This window comes from Histomonas meleagridis (assembly GCF_020186115.1).
Source record: "Histomonas meleagridis strain 2922-C6/04-10x chromosome Unknown contig_9, whole genome shotgun sequence".
NCBI classification, from domain to species: Eukaryota; Parabasalia; order Tritrichomonadida; family Dientamoebidae; genus Histomonas; species Histomonas meleagridis.
The window spans coordinates 734,247-761,961 of record NW_027150923.1 but is presented as its reverse complement, the minus strand read 5'-3'; the positions used below and the strand labels follow the sequence as shown (position 1 = coordinate 761,961).

General features: G+C 29.2%; 7 protein-coding genes across 7 annotated transcripts; 5 read left to right on the top strand and 2 right to left on the bottom strand.

The window, feature by feature from the left end:
- Window positions 1–130: 130 nt before the first annotated feature.
- On the top strand, window positions 131–1,507 carry GO595_009451 (WD repeat-containing protein 34; the record flags this gene model as incomplete). The annotated part of the gene is made up of 1 exon (XM_067923138.1): window positions 131–1,507. The coding sequence occupies one exon, from the start codon at window positions 131–133 to the stop codon at window positions 1,505–1,507; it is 1,377 nt and encodes a 458-aa protein (XP_067770453.1).
- A 5,145-nt stretch (window positions 1,508–6,652) lies between these two features.
- Window positions 6,653–7,543, top strand: GO595_009450 (Ser/Thr protein phosphatase; the record flags this gene model as incomplete). Its single annotated transcript, XM_067923137.1, has 1 exon — window positions 6,653–7,543. The coding sequence occupies one exon, from the start codon at window positions 6,653–6,655 to the stop codon at window positions 7,541–7,543; it is 891 nt and encodes a 296-aa protein (XP_067770452.1).
- Window positions 7,544–14,345: 6,802 nt separating this feature from the next.
- On the top strand, window positions 14,346–14,651 carry GO595_009449 (uncharacterized protein; the record flags this gene model as incomplete). Its single annotated transcript, XM_067923136.1, has 1 exon — window positions 14,346–14,651. The coding sequence occupies one exon, from the start codon at window positions 14,346–14,348 to the stop codon at window positions 14,649–14,651; it is 306 nt and encodes a 101-aa protein (XP_067770451.1).
- A 559-nt stretch (window positions 14,652–15,210) lies between these two features.
- Window positions 15,211–15,618, top strand: GO595_009448 (ribosomal protein L32; the record flags this gene model as incomplete). The annotated part of the gene is made up of 1 exon (XM_067923135.1): window positions 15,211–15,618. The coding sequence occupies one exon, from the start codon at window positions 15,211–15,213 to the stop codon at window positions 15,616–15,618; it is 408 nt and encodes a 135-aa protein (XP_067770450.1).
- A 5,416-nt stretch (window positions 15,619–21,034) lies between these two features.
- GO595_009447 (acetyltransferase, GNAT family protein) lies at window positions 21,035–21,508 on the bottom strand (the record flags this gene model as incomplete). Its single annotated transcript, XM_067923133.1, has 1 exon — window positions 21,035–21,508. One exon carries the CDS (start codon window positions 21,506–21,508, stop codon window positions 21,035–21,037), a length of 474 nt encoding a protein of 157 aa, XP_067770449.1.
- Window positions 21,509–21,963: 455 nt separating this feature from the next.
- GO595_009446 (mRNA-capping enzyme) lies at window positions 21,964–23,580 on the bottom strand (the record flags this gene model as incomplete). Its single annotated transcript, XM_067923132.1, has 1 exon — window positions 21,964–23,580. The coding sequence occupies one exon, from the start codon at window positions 23,578–23,580 to the stop codon at window positions 21,964–21,966; it is 1,617 nt and encodes a 538-aa protein (XP_067770448.1).
- A 3,273-nt stretch (window positions 23,581–26,853) lies between these two features.
- GO595_009445 (DUF1295 domain-containing protein) lies at window positions 26,854–27,654 on the top strand (the record flags this gene model as incomplete). The annotated part of the gene is made up of 1 exon (XM_067923131.1): window positions 26,854–27,654. One exon carries the CDS (start codon window positions 26,854–26,856, stop codon window positions 27,652–27,654), a length of 801 nt encoding a protein of 266 aa, XP_067770447.1.
- Window positions 27,655–27,715: the final 61 nt, after the last annotated feature.

Sequence of the window (27,715 nt, the reverse complement as noted above, 5' to 3'; positions counted from 1 at the left end):
TCATCGTGCTGAAGCATGCGTTTATTTCTAAATAATTACGATTTGTTCATGTTTGTAGTTTGATAAAACACATAAAAGATAGCGAACGTTTAAGCCAAAAAAACGTTAATAAGGAAAAAATTACAAAAATATGTCTTCAAGAACTTTTAATGATAATTCACAAGATACAGTTTCATTTGACTCTGGAGCTGTTGGAGTTTCTTCAAAGAAAAAATTTAAAACAGTTGAAGTTCAAACGTCAGATGATTTAATTTCGTCTAAAGTTGATGAAGAAACATCATCAAATTCCAGAGAAGACAAGGGAATTAATTATTCAGCACCTCGCTATGAAACAATCAATGTTAATGAAAAAGATCTTTACAAATTTCTCCGCAAAGTTGAACCAATTGTTTTAAAAGAGTTAACTCCTACATCAGCATATCAATATCTTGAGAAGAAGTCCACCCACCAAAGCATTAATCTTAAAAATCAATTTGATACAAATCCTCAATACACTGTTACATCTCTTGATTGCAACTGCACAGGTTCCACTGTTGCTGTTGGTCTTAAGCTTCAAAATCATTATGGATTTTGCAGGCATAATTCACAATTATATCTTCTCTCCACAGTTAGTTCTACCAAACATCAAATTCCTCTTGAAGCATGTGTTACTTCCATAAAGTTCCATCCACATTATCCAGCCATTATTTCTGTTGGACATCATACGGGGGAAATCACAATAATTCGAAACAACGATAAATGGGCGCAAACTAAACTCGGCGAAACTCACGTTGATGAGATTGTTTCCCTTGATTGGCTCTCTGATAGACAGACTGTTCTTGCTCTTGTTTCAGCGTCGATTGGCGGTTTGATGTGTGTTTGGACACTTAAAGGGCGGAACTCGCGGACAAAGTTTCTTGAGCAGTGTACAACTCTTCGTGTTTCTGAGAAGGACGGGTCCATTATATGTCTTTCAGTCATACCAAACACGACTGATGCGTTAGTTGGACTTGAAAGTGGAGCAATTGTAAGAATTCCACTTCCATTTGAATCTTCTCTTGTTGCACGGGAAAGACAATTTCATACGGGTCACACAGGACCAGTTCTTTCTATTTCGATATGTCCTCTTGCTCCGGGGCTATTTCTTTCTGTTGGTATCGATGAGACATTGTGTATGCATAATAGTGTATCGAAAGACCCATTGAAATCAACCAAAATTATTAACTCACAAATAAAAGATGTCGCATGGTCGGCAAGTTTCCCTTCCGTTGTCGCACTAGCGCTCGTTGATAGAGTTGCAATATTGGATTTGTATAAAAGCTTCTCGGAACCATTAATAACGTTCGATGCATTAAACGCAGTGAAAGTAAAATGGGATGAAAGCTTTCCTGGAACATTGATCGTGGGATGTAGTGATGGAAAAGTTTTGGTTTTCGAGTGTGGTGAGGGATCACTTGAACAACACTCTGGTACAAATAGGCTAATGAGTCAATGGGAAGCAGAAACAAAAAATATTATATCGATATAATTAATTATAATGTTTTGTAAAAAAAATGATATTTGGAATTTATTAAGTGAATAAATTATCTTAAAAATCAAATAATTATTGGAGTGATTAGCAGGAAAATAGAAATTTTATCTTCTGTAAAAACTTTTTCTGTTAAATAAAAATGAGATAATGTTGATGAATAAATTATTTAATAGAGCACTTATTTTTGCATTACAATATGATTTTTCTTAAAAAGCTAAATTAACATTGAGAAAGGAAAAAAAGATTAAGATTTATAATGGATAATGAATTATTCAATAATTTCTCTATGTGTTATGAAATTTTTTCCAATTTTATATCATATAATTTATATATAATTTTTACAATATTAATTTTTGTATCTCTCGAAATTCATTTATGATATATTAAAATCTTAATTTTTAAAAATAAGAATTAATATAATCTTAAGGCAAAATGTCGGTAGGATGATACGATCAATTTTTTTGTATTTGAAAAAATAAATCATTTATAAATTAGAATTTGAAAGATGATCAAGTTGAAAGATGATCACTTGAAAGATCTAAACTAACTTTTTAAAAACATATCGTGCTCCTGTCTTTTTATTGATTCAATTTTTGGCGCAATTTTTTTCTGAAGCGAAGCGAAAATGCACAATTGAGGACTTGATCCCCGAAAAACTCAAGTATGGAAAAACATACAGAGATATCTCAATCGAATTGCATGTGTAATACTCTATAATTTCTCGCGTTAGTAATGAGGATAAGAAAACCAATAATTCCCCATCACCACTTAAGATGGGAAAGGCCTACAAAAATTTTAGGCGTTGAATCAACAGCTGGTATATGTCAATAAAATAAAAGACCCAACTGAATCTTCAATTTGTATATCCCAAAACATTTTGTCGACATATAATATTAATATTTCATGAAGATCTGTCGATCAAATAAGGCACAAATTGGGATTTAATTTCACAACACCAATGAAAAAACCTGTTTTGACAGATATGCATATTAAGAAAAAAATTGAATTTTGCTAGAAAATTATATAGATTGTAACTGTGAAGTAATAATCGCAAATGAGTTAAGGTTTTCTTCATCCCCTGATCATTCAAGAAGGTGGATCAGAAGAGGTGTTTTTAATTAATGTGGCTTTGCAGAAGAAGCGAAGTTTAATAAATCTATAATGGTTTGTACGGGAATAGGTTACAATTATAGAACACCATTGATATTTATAAAGAAAAATGTTGATTCAAAAGGATATGTTGAAATGTTGAAGAGAAACAATATAATAGAAGATATTAAATCAAAATGAAGCAAAGTCCATTCTCAACAAGATGGGGCACCATGCCATAATGCATCAAATACAATGAAATGTCTAAAAGTCCATTTATCGCCAATAGAAAATTTATGATCGATATCAAAATTAAAGATTAATGACAGAATGAGAGATCATTGGGATCAAATAAAAGAAATATTAACAGAAGATCGATCAAAACATAACCAACAATCTAATCAAATCAATGATCAATCGATTTCGTTTATGCATTGAAAATGAAAGGCATTTAATTGCAAGATTTATTTATAAGCATCACAAATATGATAATGAAATATCAGAGGTTGAAAATATGTCATCTGAAGGAATTCTTTCACCAAAAGATGTTGGTGAATAATGCATAAATGATTATATAATGGTTGGTGGAATAATCACCCGAAAAAGAAAAGTTATATTATGTTTAGAATAGTTGATCATCCACATTTGGTAGAAAAATCTGAATTACCCATTTTATTGATATAATAACAACGGAAGAATTTGGAAATGAATATAAACCAGGAAGCGCCGAGATCTTTTATGGAATTTACAAACCTGATAATGAGAATCGCACTCAATTTACATGTTAGCTAACATGCATCCAAACAAATTCCAAAAATGAGTAAAAATTTCTTTGAAGTAAAAATCAAATTTTGAAATTTTCGTTTTGAAAATCGTGTCAAAAATGCACTGAACTTGCATTACCACTAGGGGTTGATGCTTCATGGGATAATGGGGGAGTTTGAACCTTTCATTAAAATTTAATTTCTCTTAATATCAATTCTTGATATTAATTTTTATATCGAAAAAAGTGACGTGTCAACTTTTTGAATGCTACCGATTTATTGCATGAAAAAGGCTTGGATCTGATGTTCTTTCTTCTGTCTTATTTATTATTTCCTGAACAATCTTTTGTTGGTTCTTGAGGATTATTTTGGATTTATTGGCGAACTTCAGAAATTGTTTTGAAACATGAAGAACTGTTATTATGTCTTCTGTTTTCTTTCCACCTTCCAATAATCTTTTAAATGCTTATCTTTTTGTTTTTCCTTGTGGCATTTGACTTATGTAAATAAAGCCGATATGCAACGACCATTTTTATCGTTCTACAACTTATTTAAAAATAGTGTATATACATGTAATGTAGGTATGCACGAAACAAAGCACAAACTAAAGATAGTCCTTATATTGGCTATAATGTGATCATCTTCAGATGTATGCGTTTTTATTTCAAATGTTCCAAATGTGGTAATTAAAATTCGATATTTTATTTAGAAGCAATTGCTTATTCATTTAATAACTATCTAGAAATTTCTTGGTGCTCAAGAAGTAATTTAACTATTTCTGTATAACCATTTGAAGATGCTATCATAAGTGCTGTATAAAATAATTTAAATAATTTCCAAATATTATTTTGAAATAAGAAATTATTAAAATAAATTTTCAATAAAACTAATAAATATCTTTAGCATTAATATCAATACCTTTTTGTTCAAGAAGTAATTTAACTATTTCTGTATAACCATTTGAAGATGCTAAAATAAGTGCTGTATAAAATGATTTAAATAATTTCCAAATATTATTTTGAAATAAAAAATTATTAAAATAAATATTAAATAAAACTAATAAATATCTTTAGCATTAATATCAATTCCTTTTTGTTCAAGAAGTAATTTAACTATTTCTGTATGACCATTTGAAGATGCTATCATAAGTGCTGTATAAAATAATTTAAATAATTTCCAAATATTATTTTGAAATACCAAATTATTAAAATAAATTATAAATAAAACAAATAAATATTTTTAGCATTAATATCAATTCCTTTTTGTTTAAGAATAAATTTCATTAATTCGAAATTTCCTGACTCTGTTGCACAAGTTAAAGTTTTCTTTTGAAGTTTACAATCATTCATAAAATATTTCACTAAAAAATATTACCAATTTTTGCTGTTTCATTAATGATATTTATATAAAATCTTGACTTTATATTATCTAATAAAGATACAAATAAAGAATAATTATCATTTTTAATACATTCAATTTCTAATTGAGTGAATTCTTTGATTTTAATCGTGTTTTTCTTATAAAAAATAATCAAAGACATCATTCCGATGAAATTCTAAAGCAATTTCATGAACTTGGTTAAAAGAACAATTATTTTGTTCACATAAATGAATAATCTCTATATTTCCACCTGCAACTGCATATTTACCTATATTATTTAAATTGGAACCATTCATAAGTAAATATTTAAAACATTTAACTGATCCAAAAAAATGCTGCATATGCAATTAATGTAACATTTTCATTTTTTTGATTAACAAATGAAAACATTTCATAAAGTGATGGTTCAATTATTTGATTAAAATCAAAATTATCTCGTGATGAAATTTCTTGAAGTTGATCAATATCATCATTACGAATCGCTTTAATAACAGGCATAGGATTAATTCCTTCTTTAATAAGTTGTTTATGTAGTTTCCAATTATCTTTTTTAAGATCTTCAATATCTATAAAGAAATTTAAATATGTTTTTTCAGAATTTCTAAATTGATTAATTTTTGTTTCAGTAAAATAATGTGCAAAAATATAAAGTGTTTTTTTGTTTGAACTATATTAGAAGAAATATAATTTTCTTCAATCATGTTTTCTAGAAAATAATATGATTCTTGTGAATTTAATTGAAGAAGAAAATGTGTAAAAGTTTCGATTATGTTATAATTTCCTTGAATTGATTCTTCTTTTGACTTCATTATATTTATGAATAATAAATATATTTTAATATCTTTCTTTTGAACTATAAAAGATTGATATATTAAACGTGATATGATAAGATTAGTAGAATATGGGAAAAATTAATATCAAATAAATTCATAACACTTTCACCTTTTGATTCAATATTATCTTCATTTAAGTCAAAGATAATTGATTCAAGGTCTTTTAATAATGTAATATAGTTATCTTTTTGGCTCATTCAAGAAGAAATGAACACATTAATTCAATTGTTTATTATTAAAACGTTTTAATATATTTATAAGTATTGAAAAGTGTTGAATGTGGTGATCGTTCATATTCAAATAACTTTTTGATTGATTAAAAAAGGCGCCATTATTTTGTCACCTAACTGCGCAGGAAGAAAACTTTATTATTTTTAAGACACCAGTTTTTTTCGTTAAACTACTTATAGCTCCAGGAACTAAAACCGAGTGTATGATCATCAATATTAAAACTATATTGCCAATTTAACCCAGTGAGGTTTTCAAACTTTTTTAAAATTGTTTATAACGAACTTTCCTCCTTATTTTCAAACAGATGTCGCTGATAGTGTAATGGTTATCATGTAGGATTGTCGTTCCTGTGATCCGGGTTCGATTCCCGGTCAGCGAGATTTTTTAATTTTAAAATGCCTACTTTTTTTCAGAAAGCACTTTTGAAAAAGTCATTATTTTGTTGAATTTTGTGGCTGTTCAAATTTTATTGCTAATTCTATTAACATGTAAATATCCTTTCTGACCAGAAAATTGAACTCATTCTTTTTAACATATAAAAGGAGAATATCTCGATAAGATTCTTAACCAATTTTTTATTAATAATGTTTGCTTAATAACGAAATTTTTTTATTTGAAAATAGAAAAACGCGCATTTTTAAAAGATTTACAAACATATTTGATTATAACTGTTACTTTTTGAATAAATTTATCGTTTATCTCTTCCAATTTAAATTAGGAGCTATCTGACCTAAAAGAAGATGAACCAAATCGATGAAGATAAATGGGATTATGGCTCCATCATGGAAATGTTAATCAAACATGAAACAGTACCAGAATCAATCGTAACAAAAATTTTATTTAAAATGCTTGAAATTTTGATAAAAGAAAATAATGTTTTGTTGATCAAATCTCCAATTGTTATTTGCGGTGACATTCATGGGCAATTCGATGACTTATTAAAACTTTTCCAAATTTCAGGTGGAATTGATATTGTTGATTCAACCCTCATTTTTAAAGGCCAAAAGTATTTATTTATGGGTGATTATGTTGACAGAGGCTACTACTCTCTTAATACATTTCTTCTTCTTTGTTGTCTCAAACTTCAAAATCCAGATAAAATTTTTCTCCTTCGTGGTAATCATGAATGTCGACGTGTTTCATATACATATGGCTTTTACAATGAAATAATGCTTAAGTATGGACACAGTAGTCTTTGGATCATGTGTAATGATGTTTTTGATCTTCTTCCGATGGCGGCACTCATTGATAACGACATTTTTTGTGTTCATGGTGGATTATCACCGGATATTCCTCTTATAGAGTGCATTAGCATGTACAATCGCAAGGTCGAAGTGCCGGAAACGGGCCCATTTGCCGATTTGTGCTGGAGCGATCCCGACGAAGTTAAACGGTTCAAATCAAACGGCCGCGGCGCCGGTTATTTGTTTGGAAAACCGCAAGTTGTAAAATTTAACCGCCTCAACCGCCTCAGAGCGATATGCAGATCACATCAACTCGCAATGAAAGGATATGAAAAATACTTCGGAAATATAACATCAGAACCTGACTTTCAATTGATCACAGTTTGGTCAGCGCCGAATTATGCATATCGATCTGGTAATGTCGCTTCAATAATGAAATTAAGATTCGAGGATGAAGAAGAGCCATACAGTCTTCACATCTTTGAACAAGATGAAAATTATGTTCGACCAACACCTGAAGAAACACCTGTTGTATCATTCTATTTTGCGTGAATATCTTCAAAAATTATATAATAAATATGTGCCGTTTCTAATGCGTTTAAGCTATTGCTATAGCCAAATAAGCTGTAATTTTTTCTATTTTTTGTAAATTTTGGATTTTTTTAATGAGAAGTTACCAAAAAAAGAAAGCAAAGAAAGTAGAAAAAACACTGTCAAAATCATTTAAAAAAAAAATTACCAAATGTTTGATTTATCTTATCTTAATAGAGAATAATTAATAATGTTCAATACATTGAGAACAAAAAGTATCAACTTAAATCTTTATAAGAATAATATGGTGATGTAAAAATTTTAAACAAAAAATGATGAATATTGAAAATGCCAACATAAAATTTTTTTAATTTTCAGTATCCTATTTCGATTTTTTTGAGGCGTTTACATATTTTTCCTCTATTCGCAGATTTTTCTCTATATATTCTAAATGATTAATATTTTATTAAATAAAATTATCAATTTTGTTTTTAAATGTATAATAATTATTTTCTATGATGTAATATGTTCTTTAATTTAATTATTAGTTCTAATAATTTTTAGTATTGTTTTTATTAAATTCTTTTTTATTTACAAAACAAATAATTTAAAATCATATCAACAAAATCAAAAGAATAATTTTAACAGATTTATTATCTTGTAGATTTTCCGACAGTAATTAACATATTTTCATAATTACCCTTACAAATATTATCAATTGTCGAGTCATTAATCTCAATTAACTCACTCATTTGCTTATTTTGCAAGTCGATAAACCTTATTTCACCGCACAATGCACTCACCGCTATAACATTTCCATTATTAATAAATTTAACACTTGACACGCCGTCCAACAATTGTTGTGGCTCAAAAAATGGACAATTATTATCGAAATCATAAATTAACACTTTCCCCGACTTGTCACCACATGCAATAATGTTTTTCATTGGATGTGAATCAATTGAAGTCGGAACAAATGAAGAATTAAGTTTAAATTGCGTTATGCATTCGGCTTTTCCAATGTCCCACATCTTTATCGACGAATCCAAAGAAATCGAAAAAAGATTTCTCGAGTTAGACGAGAAACAGGACTGAAGAACTGCTTGTTGATGTCCAACAAATTGTCGAAGCGCAGTGTGACAAGAAGTTGTCCAAAGTGAAATAGTTCGATCTTGTGAACAAGCAGAGATAAAAAAACTTTTATTATCATATTGTAAGTCAAGAATAGGCAAAATGTGAAATTTAAAATGACAAATTTCACGACAAACTTCGGTATGCGCAATGCGCATTTCACAATCATAGGATGACGATGCTATAAAAGAAGAGTTTGGCGAAAAGGTGGCCGAAAGAATAGGGGAATTGTGATGTAAAATTGTGGTTGATGGTGATTGATTTGGAAAATGTGAAGACGGATCTAAAGTATGTAAGGTTACTGTAGAACCACTTGATATGGAGAGAAGCTGGGCTGATGGTGATATACAAAGATTGGAAACTTTGGAGTAATGATTGTATATTGTAAAATGAGCATAATTTGGTAATGGCATTTGGGTGGTATGGATGATTGGAGTGTTGACGCCTAGGGACTGTATGGGATTTTCATGAGGGAGAGTGGTGACTTCTATGTAATTTTCAAATATAGTTGATAAAAAATTTGATTTTACTTTTTGTAGACTTGATACTATTTGATGATATCCATAACTGGTAAGGCACACTTCAAACGTTAGATCGGAATATTTTTTGCCTTGGGATATCAATGAATCAATGATTTTTTGTTGTTCAATATCAAAATCATATCTATATTTTGTAACAAATTCTTGAAATTCTTGTTGGATTTCCATTACTAAAAACTCTCGAGAAGAATGAATAAAAAAAGGAAATAAAATTTGAAAATAATCATTGTGCAAAAAACCAAGTGAATTTAAAGATATGCTTCTAAACATTGCGTACCCTTGGCGAACAATCTTTGGAGACCTGACTTTATAAATGTTTTCAATGGTTTTTGCGATAATTGTTTTTTCATCATTTAATCTTAATGGAATCTCTCTCTTCTTAGCACCAATTTTAATTTTTTTCTTTTGTATGAACTTATCTACAAATGGTGGTAATGGTTTTGGTTTCACAATTTTTTTAAGGTGAAGAAGAATAAACGGTCAAAACTTGATCAAGCGAACGTTAAATAATTTTTGGGATGCAGAACAGTCCAGAACAATTCTTGGAGGTCTTTGATCAAAAAACTAAGGAACAAGAGAAATGGACAGACGACATTTTAGAAATGAAAAATCAAATGAGGTCGCTTGGGATCGAACAAGTTTGGCAATTGACATTATTCTCAATGAATAAAGGTTTAAATCCAAATGCTCAATATTACATTTTCACTGTTTTAGCAAGCTTGCTTCACCCACTTGTTCCACGTGATTTTCTTCAAAATGTTATTCAAGTATTAATATCATATTCTTTATCAGTTTCAAACAATATTGTTCTTACTGCTGTTTGCAGGTGCATAGCAGTTGGATGTTTTCATTTGCTTAATCCAAATAATGTTCCAGAAATTCTTCCTTTAATTCAAAGTTTCCCACCACCAATAGCAATTATATTTTTCTCAGAGCTTTGTAATGTACTTCAAATTGCTCATGATGTTCCTATATTTGGCGATGTTAATTTCATTGTTATCGTACAAATTTTCCCTACATTTTTAGAAACAATAATTAATTATTTTTATGCTTCTCCATCTCGACCTGCGCTTGATATTCTTAGCTTTTATATCATTGAATACACACAGCCTTCTCTTGTTACTTTGTTAAAATCGATTTCATTTCAAATTAATTTCAATATTCCAGAATTCCTTGAACAAATGAGGATACAAATTTCTTCAAAGGTCACCCAAATCCCAGAAGTCTTGTTTCGACCTGATCTTAATGAAATCCAAAAGTCATATGTTCTTCAGTTCTTTTCGATTTCAATACCTATCGTTAACGATTCAACACAAATAATTCCACTTTTTGAGAGCATTTTAAGCGTTTCAATGCAACTTCAATTTGAGCCAGTCATTGATGTCATCAATAAAATTCTTAAAGTGTTTAAAGAATATGATCCATCAGATCCATTGTACAAGTTATTATTTTCCTTATCATTATTTTTTGCAGAATCTAATCAATATAGTGAATTAAATTCCACAATTTTATGTCTTGTAACAATTGTTTCCCGTTATGAAATGACAATGCAAGCACCCGATCAACGTATAATTGCATTTATACCACAACTTATTACTAAACAAATTGCCACAATTAAAGAATATGATGAAGACGTTGTTGATGTATTTGATTTTCTCATTGATAATATTGTATATGTATGTCAAAGTGATCCAATTACATCATTAAATATCATTGTTAATTCTTATAATGAAAACATGACATTAATGCAATGCTATTTATCGACAAAATATTTAGATACTTTTCTTACACATTACATAGATTCAGAAGGATTTCAAAACTTTTATAATCAAATAGCAGGTATTACGTTAAACATAATAACATCACCAATAATGATGAAATACGCAATTTCTTCTTCATTAATATCACAGACAATTTGTATAGTTTACAAAGACCTTCCTCCAAACGATAGCGCGCAATCAGTGTTCAATTTCATGTTACAAAATTATGCTGATGACGATGATGTTATGGATGCAACGATTAATTTTGCGAAAGTTAATAATATTCAATTAGAAGCGATTCCACAAAATGCGCCATTAAGTCCTAAAATCCTTGAAACAATTGTATCGATTTCACCATCACAAAACACGTTTTTATTAATTTCGCAATTAATGACACAAAGTGATAATGAAATCCGAATTGCTTCATCTTTAATTTGTGGATTATTAAAAGAAAAAATCGAAATTAATGTTGAACCATTTGTTAGAGAAATGGTAAATCGACATTTATATTCAGATGCGTTAAAAATATCATCGAAAAATCCGCAATTTGTCATCGAAATATTAACGCAAACATTAAATTGGGTTTGCGCAGATGATGAACATGATGACTATATAAAACGAGCATTAAAAATAGGAATCGAACTTCTTCATCCAATTGTAACAGAATTGATTTTTAGGCAAATTAAAATGAGGCCGAATTTGCCTATAAAAATATTTCAACTTATTGGTACCTTATGTATGGAACATAAATTGAAAGCTGTTTTATGTACCGAATATTCATATCGATTTATTGCTGACCTTTTAATGTATATGTTCAATACCGCGAAAATTTTCGAAGAAATTTTCTCTAAAATTTTCGAAACTTTAAATATAATGTTCGATAATGTATATACGTTTTTGAGCGATGAGTTTTGGATAATGACTTTTAATATAATACTTTCATATGGTTTGAGAGAAACAGACATTTTGTTTAATTTCGCGAAAAAGGATTTCCAAAGATATATAAATATCTTTAGACATGTGTTGGCGAATGTGATGGATCCAGAAATAATTATTTCGTTCGTGCACACTGATTTAATGGATCCAAACATTGATGAAATTAGGAAAATGTCAATTTATAATGAAAAAATTAGAGCGGCTTCAAAGACTTATTTGTATATGAAACAATTTGCTTAAATAAATATAAATTCTTTCTGTTTTTCTTCTTATTTTTTTAGTGTTGATAACTCTAATTAGAGTCTTCATTTATCTTGATAAATATTAAATTAAGTTTATCTATTAAATAGATTAAATTTTTAAAATAAATAAATCAAAGTTATCTTGAAAAAGCCATTATTGATAAATAAAAATGTTTTACAGATAAATTAGTACAAAATAAAAAAATATATCAGTATTTGAAACTTCATTTGTATATGTTCGAGATTTATTAAAATTTTCATGAAAACAATTGTTTCAGATTATAAAAAACGCGCATTTATATAAGTTTTATTTAATATTATAAAGAGGTTTTGTATATTTTTCTAAATATTTAAGAACATCAAAAATGTATTCGATTTAGACATTTCGCTACTAAAAGACATGAAAAAAATTGGCAAAAATGTGACAATTCCGTACTCCCCAATGGCAGAAGTGGTGACATTTATTCTTGTACTGAACAACTTTGGGCTCAATGCAACAGTTAGTAGCGATAAGATTTGCATAATAATCGAAAAAATTCTGAAAAAATTCTTTGTTTTAGATGAATTCTTGCATGTAATAAGTTCAACAATAATTTGGAATAAGACAATTCCAGAAAATCCAATAAAAGTGGATGTGAAATGCATTATTGGTGATGTATTACATGGAAAAACTGAAATCAAGCAAAAGAAAAAAATACTTAAAAGCGTAGTGAATAATGCTAAACCTTTGTAGACTTTTGTAACTTTGAAATTATTGAAAACATAGAGTGAATGAAATATCATTTCAAAAAAAATTGTTCCTGAAATTATAGTGAAGAAAGCAAACATAAAAGAAGTATTTGGAAACTCTGTACCTGTCTCAGAAATAGTTGGAAGATATCCCGCCCATCTTCCTTCCAAAATAAAAATTATAAGCAGTGTTAAATAAAACATTGGTGGCATAAATGAAACCAAGACCAAGAAAATTTCGATTCCATACTTCTTTGATTCTGTTTGTTGTTTTTGTTTCATTCAAACAGAAAAAAAGGAACGTTAAAGGAACCCGTTTATTTTTATTCCACACAAAAATTATCATCAACATTAAAATCAGTAAAAGACATAATCAATGAAAGAAACTAAGTTAATGTCCTTCATCCACATAAATTGCTTTCTCAAAGCATTTGACAAAAACCATTTCCAACAAATAATGAAATACATTTAATCTGAAATTTTAATATTTTTCAAAACGAATTTAAACAAAAAACAAACTACAACCTAAAATCGATTTTTAGTTAAATTGATTAATGTTTGTTGTTTGTGGAGAATTCTGTCCGTATAGAAGACCAGTATCTTCGCCCATTAATATTGACTCGGGTGGAACTTGTTCAGGATCTCTGGGTAGGCCATAGTTTGTTATCATTAAGTAAACAAAAAGAATTACATGAGATATTACAAGAAAAGTTAAAACTGCTGTATTCATTGTATTAGCCACAAAGCAGCCTCCAATAACCTTATGCTTGTAATATGTGGTTGTTAAATTGTAATATTTAGCACATTTTTCGGGTTCTGTTGGAGGAATAGAACATGCATGGATAACAATTGGCCCAATGCTAGCAATAGCAGTTAGCCACACAAATATCCTAACGGCGATTTTATTTGGTTTTGAGCAGCAGCAATAAATACATAAAGTTATTCCTGCAAAAAATAACTCGATTGGTGTCAATACCAATATAAAAAGAGGATAACCAAATAGTTCAATGTCTTTGGATACAGTTCCTTCTGAATTGAATAAAGGATAAAATGTCCCTTCATTCAGCCATTGTGCTCCAACCATACATGAAAATGTCAATCCTAGGAAGTAAAGAGTTCCCAAAAGTTTGTTTATGATACTTGTTGTTTTTATTACTTGTGTTTCTGAGGATCCTTCCAACATAATATCAATTTTAATTGGACGGTTTTTTCAAGGAGAACAGTTCCAAAAGATTCAATGCAACGACTGTATCTTACTGTATTTGGTTTTGAATTTTCTGGTTAACCGTAATAATGCTATCAAATAAAAACCCGTTTTGGGCTGAAAATTAAAGAAATCCCGATACAGAAAGAACAGATCATCAATTTAAACAGTATGATACATTAGAATAAAATTATAAATTTATTAAGAATTTCTTCTTTTGATTTGTGTTGTTATACTTTCCAAATCCAAAAAATTGCATATATCATTATTAAATCTAATTGTATGTTTTGCAAGCAGACACTACAACTTGAAGAACGTGCAAAGAAAACAACAAAAGCAGTTGAAAAAGCTGAAGCTCAAACGGAGTATGATTCCTTGGCTGAACAAAAGAGGACTGAGAATTTTGAACGAAGAAAAGCACAACTTAAAAAAGAAGATGAATACTTACCAAAGCTTATTCTTCATTCTATGGGCCTTTGTGCTATGAAGAAGATTGCTTCTTGCGGATATTTAATCAAACTCTCTGATGAACATGAACAATGTGGTCACCAAATATCGCATATGAAGATTCAAAACGCCAGAGAATAAGGTTCAGGATAGAATCATTGAAGTCAGAGCAGCAGGACGAGTAACTAATAGCGCCAAATGCCATTCTCAATTTTTCTATGTAAAAATTACAATTCTTCACGATACAAATGCATCAGCATGCAAACTGGTGTATCAAATATTTGATGCATAAGTTTTTTTAATCATAAAATCATATGGCTGCTTTTGCGGCTCAGCAAAAACAATAGCGTTACACATTGGAAAGTTTTGTTACAAAAATTTATATTCAGCATGTACATTATAATATTATAAAGATTTCTTTCGAAGAAACAATAAGAATTTTTTTCCCAATTACATGATTTGTCTTAATGAACACTTAATTTGTAAAGTTATTTGCACATAAAAAAATGTGTTTGAAGGCAATAGACATTTAATCATGATTTGTCTCGTTGAATTACCGAAGTATATTATCATTTTCTATAAAAAATCATGTGATACAATTTCACATTTGATTAATACTTTTAAACAGCTTCGAACCAAATTAGATTCTTGATGGCGACCGTTAATTTCAATTCAATTTACGGTTTGGCCGACCTTTCCAATGTCTACCACCGTTGTTGCTGCTGAACACAAGCCGATCATCAAGAAGAAGAAGACAAGGTTCAACCGTATCCAATCAGACCTTTTCGTTCGTGTCAAGTCAAGCTGGCGTCTTACCCGTGGTATTGATTCAAGATTCCGTAAAAACCAACGTGGAACACCAGCTCATCCAAAATGTGGTTATGGAAGTGACAAAGAAACAAAGTATATGCTTCCTAATGGCTTCAGACCAGTTATTGTTCACAACGTAAAGGAACTTGAACCATTATTTACAAATAACACAAAGTACTGTGCAGTTATTCATCACGCTGTTGGTGGAAAACTTCGCCGTCAAATAGAAAAGGCAGCTCAAGAAAAGAACATTTTCGTTTACAATGCTGGCTGCAGAATGAAGAAGGAAGAACAATAAAAGACACATTGATTCCCTTCTTATCATTTTTAAATGCATAAATGATAACTCACAATGTATTTTTTAAATGTTTTTCACATTATAGACGGAGACTTTTTAACTTATTTTGATGCATTCATTTTTCTTTATAAATTTTAACAATTTGATCAGAAAAAAGTTCCAAATTATTATTGTACCGTAATGTTTTTATTTTTAAATTTTTGATTTTAATAAGGAAAATACGATATTTTCGTTTTGAGCATCATCATGTGGATTAGATGTAAAGTTATGAAAAATTATTTTGATATATCTCATATAATATTTTATTTACTTGTTTCATGAAACTAATAGAATTTAACAGTATAGAAACCATAACATGATTGCAACCAAAGCAACACCAATTGTTACTCCAATAATTAAACCTTTTTGGTTTGATTTTGAATCTTTAGAATTTGGTTCCATTCTTCAGGTGTTAATGTTGTAAACGAACGTTTTCTAAAAAAATGTGTTTTAACTTGGAACAATTTGAGACACATTTCGATCCAATTTCTTTTACATAAGTCAGATTAATTATTTCTAAATTTATACAATTTTCGAAAACAGAATATTTGATTATTGAAACATTCAGAAATTAAACATATGTTAATGAAAGACTATTGTCGTTGTAATAATTATTAAATGAATTTTGTTGTATTTCTTCTAAATTTAGTAAATTAACATTTTGTAAATTTTTTTAATTTCCAAAAGAAGAAATTACATATCATGAATCTTCAGTAAATACGACCGTTAAACATTTGGGTCAAAAAGTCATATCGTATATCTATCGTCAATTTGGGGTAGCCCCGAAAATTGGGGGTTGTTGCACGCGACTGCTTAGATCGGTTCTTCATTCAAATATACTAAGTATCCACGAATCTAATTAAAATACGAAAACCTCTATTATATACCTATATGAATAAAAATTCCATGCGATTTTTATGATGGAAAAATTAAATTAAACATCGGTAAATTTATCTAGAAAAATCTGATAAATAATGATTTCAATGGCTTGGTGAATTTTAGAAGAAATAGATAACATTAAAGTCTAATTACCAACAATTAGTTCACTCTTCATCATGAAATTTTTACATAGCACTTAATTTAACAACTGCAAAGAAACACCCAAAATTAGCTACATTGCTTACAATGTATACCCTGGTTCCAAATGCTGACGCATCAGCTAAAGTCAAACAAATTTGTGATTATCTCCACAAGTGATCCAAAGCCAAAAGGGTTCCATCGTTCAATAAAACCGAAACCGAAAAGTGACACCGCTAATATGAATGCCGGATGATAACAAGAAAATAGCAATGCGGACGCAAAGAGGAACAGTGCCACCTCCAAAGTGTGTCTGGGGTTCCTCCACATGAACCTGTTCTTAATGTTTTCCTTGAACTGAGCAAACTCTCGAATGTGACTAAGTTGTTTCTCAAGATCATTTTTTCCAGATGTTTCATCTTCATCTTCGTCACAAAAGAGCATTTTAAACCCACAGTGAGCAATAAATATGAACACAATAGAACAAAGGAAATTACCAATCGGAATAAAAATAAATATAACGGATAAGATAAGAATGATTGTGACAATAACACCGAAAAATAGAAGCTCACTTTCTCCAATAAGACCATTGATGATGTCAATGGCTTTGAGTTGTTTTGTGGGTGGAGATGCTTTCTGTGGAATTGATTCTTCAGGAACAGGTGTATTAACAGTTGCTTTATTCTCTTCCTTGACGAATGATTTGAAAAAGTCTTGAAGTGTAGGAGAGCTGATAACTTTCTTTTGAAGAGATAAAGATAACATATCACACTCAAAACTTCCAATTTCAGATGCAGCACATAGTTTGGTAAGAACTTTTGCAAATGCTGTTTGCAGCTCTGTATTTGGGTTGAAAATTCTAATTGGCGGTTGATTTGTTCGAAATACATATAAAATTGGATAATCATTTAATTGTTTTTGTGTAAACGATGAAATTTGGAAGAGTGACACATGTATTGGTTCAGATGGTTCAGTTGTTGGACGTATATAAATTTGTTTATTCGTTAAATATAATATTGTTGGTACAAATGTGAGACGACTATCACTTCCAAGCACTAAATTGTATGTGTCATCGCGAAGAATCATAAATTCATCCTGCGAAAAAATATTTGTATCTGTTTCTTGTTTATTTTCCTTTTTTTTCATTTGAGCTTATCGGCGCGTTCTAAGGGTGCCCCATTATTATCATGTTCAATTTGCACAAGACTTTGTCTGAGTTCCTTATTTCGATTTGTAAATGACATTTTCCCAGCACAATCCTAAATACCCAATTTGGCTTATCATAGGCTAAAAAATTTATTGACCTTTCGAAAGAATTGAAATGAAAATCCCGTAACATTTACCGAATTTTCTATTTTTTATTTATTAAACAAAAGTTGGCTTCACTTTGACAATGTCTACAGCATCATCCATTTCAGGGTCGGAATTTCTTCTTTTCCAATTACCCAAAATCTTGTCATCGATTTTCAATGTTTCCAAAATATTTCTCTTATTTCCACTTAACTCATTTTCATTCATATCATTCGAAAACCTTCTTTTTCTCACGTTCTCATTTTTCTCACACATTTGCACAGTTAAGCCGATTCTTGTCAATTCCATTTTCATTGTCTGTAACGCGATTCTCCAACTCGTAGAAAGTTCTTCGAGTTTTGTCACTTCTTCTTCACTTGCAATGAATTCACTTGTAATTTTTCCAAGTTCATTTTCGAGTTCCATAACTGCATCTCGTCCTTTCACATATTGTTCTCTTAATTGCGTTGTGCGACGTTTTGCTGACTGAAGTTGCCAACGTTTTCGTTCGAATGAAATTGACGAAGAAGCGTTTGAACGCTGATGAAGTTTTAATTGCCAATTTCCAAAGAATATTTCTAACTGGAATTTGTTATGCCAACGTTGGTATGATGCATCAAGTCGTGTAAGAACTTCGCGGTGTACCTTCCGCTTGATTGTATATAAATTCCAGTTTCGAAATATATTAATTTTTGGATCTTGGATATATTGCTTCCATATTAAAATTGTGTTGATTAGAATCTCACGATTTCGTTCAGTTGTATTTTTCCATCCTAAAAATGCGTTTTTAATCAAGAAGCGTGACTTAGTTTGAGTTTTTGATCTTACAGAAATTTGTATCGTTGCATATCGGCTCCACTTTTTCAATATATATTTGGCTCGTGATGTTTCAGATGAAAAAACCCTTTTCATCAAGTTAAGATACTTGGAATATTTCTCTTTGGAGCCAAGAAATGTTTTAGTTTCGCAGACAGTGTTATGCCAATTCCGGAATCCATAACGAAGTAATTGAGTTTTTCGGAATATTAATGCATTTCGAGAAATTAACTTTTGGCGCATGGATTTTGAGCTGAAAATGGACCTCCATGCACGAAAGACAGAAAAAAGAAAAGTTCGTTTTGATTTCAGGCTAACATAAGCTATTACTAATTCATGGAAATTAAGTGGTATAGAAATATTATTAGACTCTAGCTCAAGCTTCATAATTGGAATCATTGATTGGCGCCATTTCCCAAGGCTTTTTCGAGATCGTGGACCTGTTGCAACATCACACCAATTTTGAAGAATTTTATGAATTCGCTTGTTAAGTATATTTTTTGTATAAAATTCGTTTGCTTTCGCTTCAATGTGGCTACTTTTGATTGATTCTTTAACAGCCCATTTTTGCCAATAATTTAGTGCTAATATTGAAAAACGAGATATACTTTTATATCTAAGTTGTTGTGCTTGTGAATCAAAATATTCCATTTGAGCAAGCCATGAGTTTAATGTGCGATATACATTGGAAAGTTCTCTTGTTTTGTAACGTAAAAGTGACATTTGCGAACGTTTAAAAATTTGACGGTTGTAAATTTTTCTCCAAAACCTTTGAATAATGATAGCATTATTATCAAGCATTATTTCTTCAGGAGAGATAAAACATTTTTTTAATGAAAACATCTGTTGATTAAGTTCGGAGATTTTTCGTGAGATTTTGTTTGGAATTGAAGGTGAATCACTTGCCCAAACAGGATAAATAGCAGACTTTTCTCGAATTTGTTGAATCCTCATTTGGAGATCTTTAAATTGTTGCTCATAATTTTGAAAGTCAATATATTCATCCTCTTTTTCTTCAATTTTAGCATTGGTGCGATTAAACTTATTGGCTCGCTCTTTAGATTTTGATTTTTTGATGGATATTTCCGGAGGAAGTTTGGATGTAATTTCAGTTTCAGGATCCTGGGATCTCTTATAATATATTGCCTCAACTGTTGGTTTGTAGCGTCTATCTTTTAAGTGATGAACGTCAGCCTTTAAAGGTCTTAAACTTTCTCGAAAAAAAGGATTGTTATATTGAGGAAACTGGTTCATTAAAAAAACGTTTTTGGCACTTTTTGTCTTCCAAATAGTTTTTGCATTTTTCTTGAAAACATAATCTAATATTATCTAGATTAAAATGAAAACAAAGTATTAATTGGGAATAAATGATAATAAAGTTATTGAATAAATATGATTGAGTAAATTATGCAGAAGAACATCTTAAATTGAAAATTGTTGATTTTGCCTCAGCAGAATTGAATTCAATTATCTAATAAAATTAAACTTCAAAACCAATTTAAAAAGATTTTTTGTTTGTTTTTTATAAAGAAATACATAATATTGATGTTAACAAAAATAAATTCATTGTTTCATAAGTATCATTGCCCTATAAAAAGTTTCAATAAATATAATTAAAATAGCTTAAAAAAGCTAAAATTTCCTTTTTGGCTAACTCCGTTATAAAGCAATTTTGCAATTTCTGTATATCCCTTTTGTGAAGCATACTTATAAGTTCTGTTCAAAATATTTTATGGTAATTCCCAAATTTTATATGAAACAAATATACATATTCAGCATTCACATTAAGTATTTAAAACATTCTACTTATCCAAAAAATGCTGCATAATCAGTTAGTAAAACATAGTTAACAGTTAAACAACTTTCTTAATCTGAAGACTACTACTTGATTAAAATCAAAATTTTCTTGTAATGAAATTTCTTGAAGTTTTTTAACATTATTTTTGAACCGTGCTCGCAATTTCTGATCTGAAATGGAGAATGTGCATCTTCAGTTTTCTTTTCATGAAGTTCACAAATATTCTTCGAAATTTTCCAAGAGATTTATTTTATGTTTTTTAAATGATGAGTCAAAAGATATTCCTGCAAATGTTTTAGTTGCTAAAAAGTTTTGTACAATGAAAACCACTTTCCTAAATGAAGTTCATGTATGATACAAATAATTTGGATCAATCAATAATAACAAAAAAGCTTGTTTTTTTTAAAAAAATTGTATATACGTTCCTCTTTATTATCATTTGTTAAAACTCAAAATTTACTGATTGATTTTTTTGCTAAATAAATATGCATCTTTATTTTCAAAGGATTTATAATATCCTTCAACTCTAGATGTATTAGTAAACCCAAGTTTTGTGTAAAATTGAATTGCTTTTTCATTATCAACATGAACATGTAAATAAACCTCGGTCACGTCTTTTATATCCTCTAGTGCCTTGTTTATTAGCATTGTTGCAATACCTTGTCTTTGATATGTTGGAAGAACTCCAATTGTTAAAATGTACATTTTTTTAACTCCATCAACTTCTTCTTTACGGTAACAAATTTCACCTACAGCTGTGTCATCGTTATAATAAGCAAGAATACCTTTTGCATTAATACCTTCTTTAATTGTTTCATAAGTATCATTTGAATAATGAACTGGAAGCAAATTACGATGGATAATCTTTAAGAGTCCAACACTTGATTTATCAACAGGCCCGAAAGTGACCTTATGAGGGAGTTCAGCCATTTGCTGTGTTCAAACAGAGGTACTCAAATATTTTTTAAGGATGCAAAAAAACATCAAATGTTGACAACTATTAAAAAGAACGATGTGAACAATGATAAAAAAATAAGAATTTTTAATATCTTTCTTAAACACAAGAAGTAAATATTTAGAATTTTAGATCTGATCAAAATTGATAATAAAAAATTAACTCAAAGAATTACATAATTTAAGCAACTTCCCCACTACCTTTATGAATTCGTTGTCAGTGCAAATTAATTTTGCTAAACTGATGACTTTGTTTTAAAATTTTTAGCATTATTTTTAATTCAACTTGAAAATACAAACTTATTTAAGGATAGTGATTTAAAAATTTGTTAGCACAACATTTTTTGCAGGAAAAAACAAGTTAAATTAAAACCGTTCAGAATTCATACACAAAATCATCAAAAGCTTTTAATAAAACTCCAATTTATTTTTTATTCATATGATATTTTATCAAGTTTTTGGAATATTTCGTCTATTGGCGGTGGATTTTTTTGGAAAGCCACAACCGCCTTAACCTCCTCTATCGTCGATGGCAAGCTGTTACTTCCTACAGATATAGCCACCCATTCTTGTTTATCGGTATCATATACGAACCTATTTGTTCTTTCATCCATTCCATTATACTTCGAATTTGGGGACTTATAAATTCCCACTGGAACATTATTTCTTGCGTACAAAACCGCCCTATCGTTTCCGTTGTAAACAAATTGAAAGATAAACGACGGTTTGATCGGCAAGAAAAGTGACTTTCCAGCTTCCTCATTACAATTAAAGAATGAAATTCCATCCGATTTAACAAATAATGAATTTAAATCCCTCCTAAGCTTCGATGCATTCGATACATCAGCCATTGGCCTAAAGATGAATTGAACACCGAACTCTTTTAGTTCAGATGTATCCAAAGCAAATTCATTTGCTAAATATGAAAGACGTTCTTTCAATGGAAGTTGAAAAGTTGGTACAGAACCATAAAGAAGAATATCAGTCAAAAGAAAAACAGGTCGCGTTTTCTTTTCTTCAATTAATATACAACTAACAACTACAGGAAAATCACATTTAGCCTTGACACGTATCGGCGTGACGATCATCGACGGTTCGACAATGTAAACATTTGAAACTCCGGTTACTATCAAAAATAAACGGTCTCCTCTGGGCTCAAAAGTGCACAAAAATGGATTAGTTTGAATCTCGTTTAAACTATGGGAATTCCAAACAGTTGTGTTCAAAACAGGAAATGATTCTTCAGTCTTAAGCCAGTTTTCAGAAGTAACAGAGTCAAGAATTTTCAAAACTTCGTATTTCTCTTCAAGAGTGAAATTTTTCTTGGAAAGCTTCGATAGAATGTTGAACTTTTCAAGCGGTAAAGGAATGTCTCCAATTGGGCCTGGTTTTGTGTCTGATTTAACCCATTCCGGTGATGGCCCACGAGATATTATTCCTTCCTTAAAATAATCGCACAAAACATCCAATGGTCTCTGCTTACAGATTAACCTGGGCGAGGATTCTTCACAAATTTGTAAAGACTCTTTTAAGGAAAAACCATATTCTTTCGTGAGGATGGCTGATAGGCAAAATCCAATTCTATTGAGTCCTGAGCCACAATACAATAAACAAACAAGAGTTCCGTCGGTAGTTTTGTTTAGTTTGTCTCCAATAATTTGGCAAAAAGCTTCAATGGACTCTGCTTTGTACTCTTTCGAAATAGGAACCCTAGAATATGTGATGTTGAATTCAGACCAATCTCCTTCACTGATTATTTCATTTTTGTGTGAAACATTTATTGCATGAAAATATGGATTTGGAGATGAAATAAGTGATTTGGCTTTGTCAATGGCTTTAGAAACAGTCCAGCCATAAACAACACCAAGGGCTTCGGAATATGCATCAGGTAGTGGTGACTTCATTGGGAGAAAGATTAGATTGGGATTATTTGGAATTGTTATTGGTTGGCCGCATTCTGGGCATGAAAGCCAGCGGGTTGGTATTCTTTTAGCTCGTGAAAGAGGTGGCGCAGCGTTGCCTCGCCTTCCAAGTCGTCTACCTCCCATCCTCAAATGAGGATCAAATAATGTTCAAAAAGTCAAAAGGCCAATGTGAAAATTGGCGGTTATTTGAATGCAACTGCTCCCTTTCTGAAAATTTATATCGAAGCAGATAAAATTAACTTCATGTCCTAATCAATACGACTGATGTTAATTAAAATCAATAATGTTTATGAATATTTTTTAATTGAATCTTTAAATAATTAGATAAAATTTAACGAAAAAATACTGGTGTCTTAAAAATAATAAAGTTTTCTTCCTGCGCAGTTAGGTGACAAAATAATGGCGCCTTTTTTAATCAATCAAAAAGTTATTTGAATATGAACGATCACCACATTCAACACTTTTCAATATTTATAAATATATTAAAACGTTTTAATAATAAACAATTGAATTAATGTGTTCATTTCTTCTTGAATGAGCCAAAAAGATAACTATATTACATTATTAAAAGACCTTGAATCAATTATCTTTGACTTAAATGAAGATAATATTGAATCAAAAGGTGAAAGTGTTATGAATTTATTTGATATTAATTTCCCATATTCTACTAATCTTATCATATCACGTTTAATATATCAATCTTTTATAGTTCAAAAGAAAGATATTAAAATATATTTATTATTCATAAATATAATGAAGTCAAAAGAAGAATCAATTCAAGGAAATTATAACATAATCGAAACTTTTACACATTTTCTTCTTCAATTAAATTCACAAGAATCATATTATTTTCTAGAAAACATGATTGAAGAAAATTATATTTCTTCTAATATAGTTCAAACAAAAAACACTTTATATTTTGCACATTATTTTACTGAAACAAAAATTAATCAATTTAGAAATTCTGAAAAAACATATTTAAATTTCTTTATAGATATTGAAGATCTTAAAAAAGATAATTGGAAACTACATAAACAACTTATTAAAGAAGGAATTAATCCTATGCCTGTTATTAAAGCGATTCGTAATGATGATATTGATCAACTTCAAGAAATTTCATCACGAGATAATTTTGATTTTAATCAAATAATTGAACCATCACTTTATGAAATGTTTTCATTTGTTAATCAAAAAAATGAAAATGTTACATTAATTGCATATGCAGCATTTTTTGGATCAGTTAAATGTTTTAAATATTTACTTATGAATGGTTCCAATTTAAATAATATAGGTAAATATGCAGTTGCAGGTGGAAATATAGAGATTATTCATTTATGTGAACAAAATAATTGTTCTTTTAACCAAGTTCATGAAATTGCTTTAGAATTTCATCGGAATGATGTCTTTGATTATTTTTATAAGAAAAACACGATTAAAATCAAAGAATTCACTCAATTAGAAATTGAATGTATTAAAAATGATAATTATTCTTTATTTGTATCTTTATTAGATAATATAAAGTCAAGATTTTATATAAATATCATTAATGAAACAGCAAAAATTGGTAATATTTTTTTAGTGAAATATTTTATGAATGATTGTAAACTTCAAAAGAAAACTTTAACTTGTGCAACAGAGTCAGGAAATTTCGAATTAATAAAATTTATTCTTGAACAAAAAGGAATTGATATTAATGCTAAAAATATTTATATGTTTTATTTAATATTTATTTTAATAATTTGGGATTTCAAAATAATATTTGGAAATTATTTAAATTATTTTATACAGCACTTATGATAGCATCTTCAAATGGTCATACAGAAATAGTTAAATTACTTCTTGAACAAAAAGGAATTAATATTAATGTTAAAAATATTTGTTTATTTTATTTTATATTTATTTTAATAATTTATTATTTCAAAATAATATTTGGAAATTATTTAAATTATTTAGAACAGCACTTATGTTAGCATCTTCAAATGGTCAAATAGAAATACTTAAAATACTTCTTGAACAAAAAGGAATTGATATTAATGCTAAAGATATTTATTTGTTTTATTTAATATTTATATTAATAATTTTCTATTTCAAAATAATATTTGGAAATTATTTAAATTATTCGTAACAGCACTTATTTATGCATCTAGAGATGGTCACACAGAAATGGTTAAATTACTTCTTGAACAAGAAGGAATTGATATTAATGCTAAAGATATTTATTTGTTTTGTTTAGAATTTATTTTAATAATTTGGTATTTCAAAATAATATTTGGAAATTATTTAAATTATTTTATACAGCACTTATGTTGGCATCTAAAAATGGTTATACAGAAATAGTTAAATTACTTCTTGAACAAGAAGGAATTGATATTAATGCTAAAAATTTTTATTTGTTTTATTTAATATTTATTTTAATAATTTTTTATTTCAAAATAATATTTGGAAATTATTTAAATTATTTAAAACAGCACTTATTTATGCATCAGAAAAAGGTAATACAGAAATAATCAAATTACTTCTTGAACAAAAAGGAATTGATATTAATGCTAAAGATATTTATTTGTTTTATTTTGGATTTATTTTAATAATTTGGGATTTCAAAATAATATTTGGAAATTATTTAAATTATTTTATACAGCACTTATGAAAGCACTTAAAAATGGTTATACAGAAATAGTTAATTTACTTCTTGAACACAGAGGAATTGATCAAAATAATTAGATATCTATAAATAAAAAATATCGAATTTTAATTACAATATTTCGAACATTTCAATTCATGTGAAGTCTTATATCACATGATAGCTAGGACTAACTTTCGTTTATACTTGTTTTATGCATAAAACTTCTCATTCAAAATAAAACCAGATAAAAAAACATTTTTAAATGAAACCTAAGAAATGTGTGATTACAAAAACGCATAGTAAAGTTGGAAGCAAAAACGTAACAAGTCGCCAAACATGAATCGTAATTCCAAAATATTGCTGTTCTAATGAAACATTAATTGGAACTTGATATATATAGTTTTTAGAAAACCTTGAAATGCCTATTCCTTTAATACAAATTTCTAACTTTTCTTCTTCTAATTCAGATTGAAAAACAATTTTTTCATCAGAACTTGATAAAGAATTACCCATTTTGAAGTATACTTTTATAGGTGATGTTGAAGGCCAAGAAACTCTAAATTCATAATTTTTTCCAATTATTAGATTTTTTAAATTAAATTCAGTTGAAACCAATTCATCATATTTAATCGCATGATTAAAATTCATGATTTGACCTGGGAACATATCATATATCATTAGAAATAAAGTCAAAAAAAGCATTTTATAAGACTTTTTTGTTCATAACAAAGCTTGTCAATTTTTTCAGTTGAAATAAACGTTCTTCGTGTCAAATGGGATTGGAATCAATCATTTCTTTTATCACAAGCAATGATCCACAAAATCTTGATGCTGTTTTGATTTTCATGACTATTATTGCAGTTATTGTTTTTATAGCACTTTATTTTATAAATGCTGGTTATGGTATGTTTACATCAAAATCATGGGGAATTGCTATTCCAAACAGAATTGCTTGGGTTCTTATGGAATCTCCGGTTTTCTTTATTATGCTCTTTTCTTATCTTAGATCTTCAAGAAAGAATATAACCTTAACGATTATTTTCTTGTTTTTCGAACTTCACTATTTCCAAAGATCATTTGTTTTCCCAATGCTATTCAAAACCAAATCTAAAATGCCAATTTCAATTATGCTCATGGGTGTCACTTTCAATTTATTCAATGGGTACATCCAAGGAAAATGGCTCTTCTACGTATCTCCTGAAGATATGTATACATCTCAATGGCTTCACACTCCACAATTCATATTTGGGACAATAATGTTTTTCGTTGGAATGGCTATTAACTGGCATTCAGACCACGTCATTAGGTCTCTTCGCAAACCAGGAGATACTAGGCATTATCTTCCTAAACGCGGAATGTATAAGTATGTTACGTCTGCAAATTACTTTGGAGAAATCGTAGAATGGACTGGTTTTGCCATCCTTACATGGTCCAAATCAGGACTTGTCTTTGTTATATGGACATCTGCCAATCTTGTTCCACGTGCTAATTCCATATGGAAACACTATAAAGTACAATTCAAAGAAGAATTTGCTGAGCTTAACCCAAAGCGTATTTTCCCATTCATTTACTAAAGCTATCTCTAAAAGAAATAAAAACTCATATCAACATAAACTTCATTTAATATTTATGGGA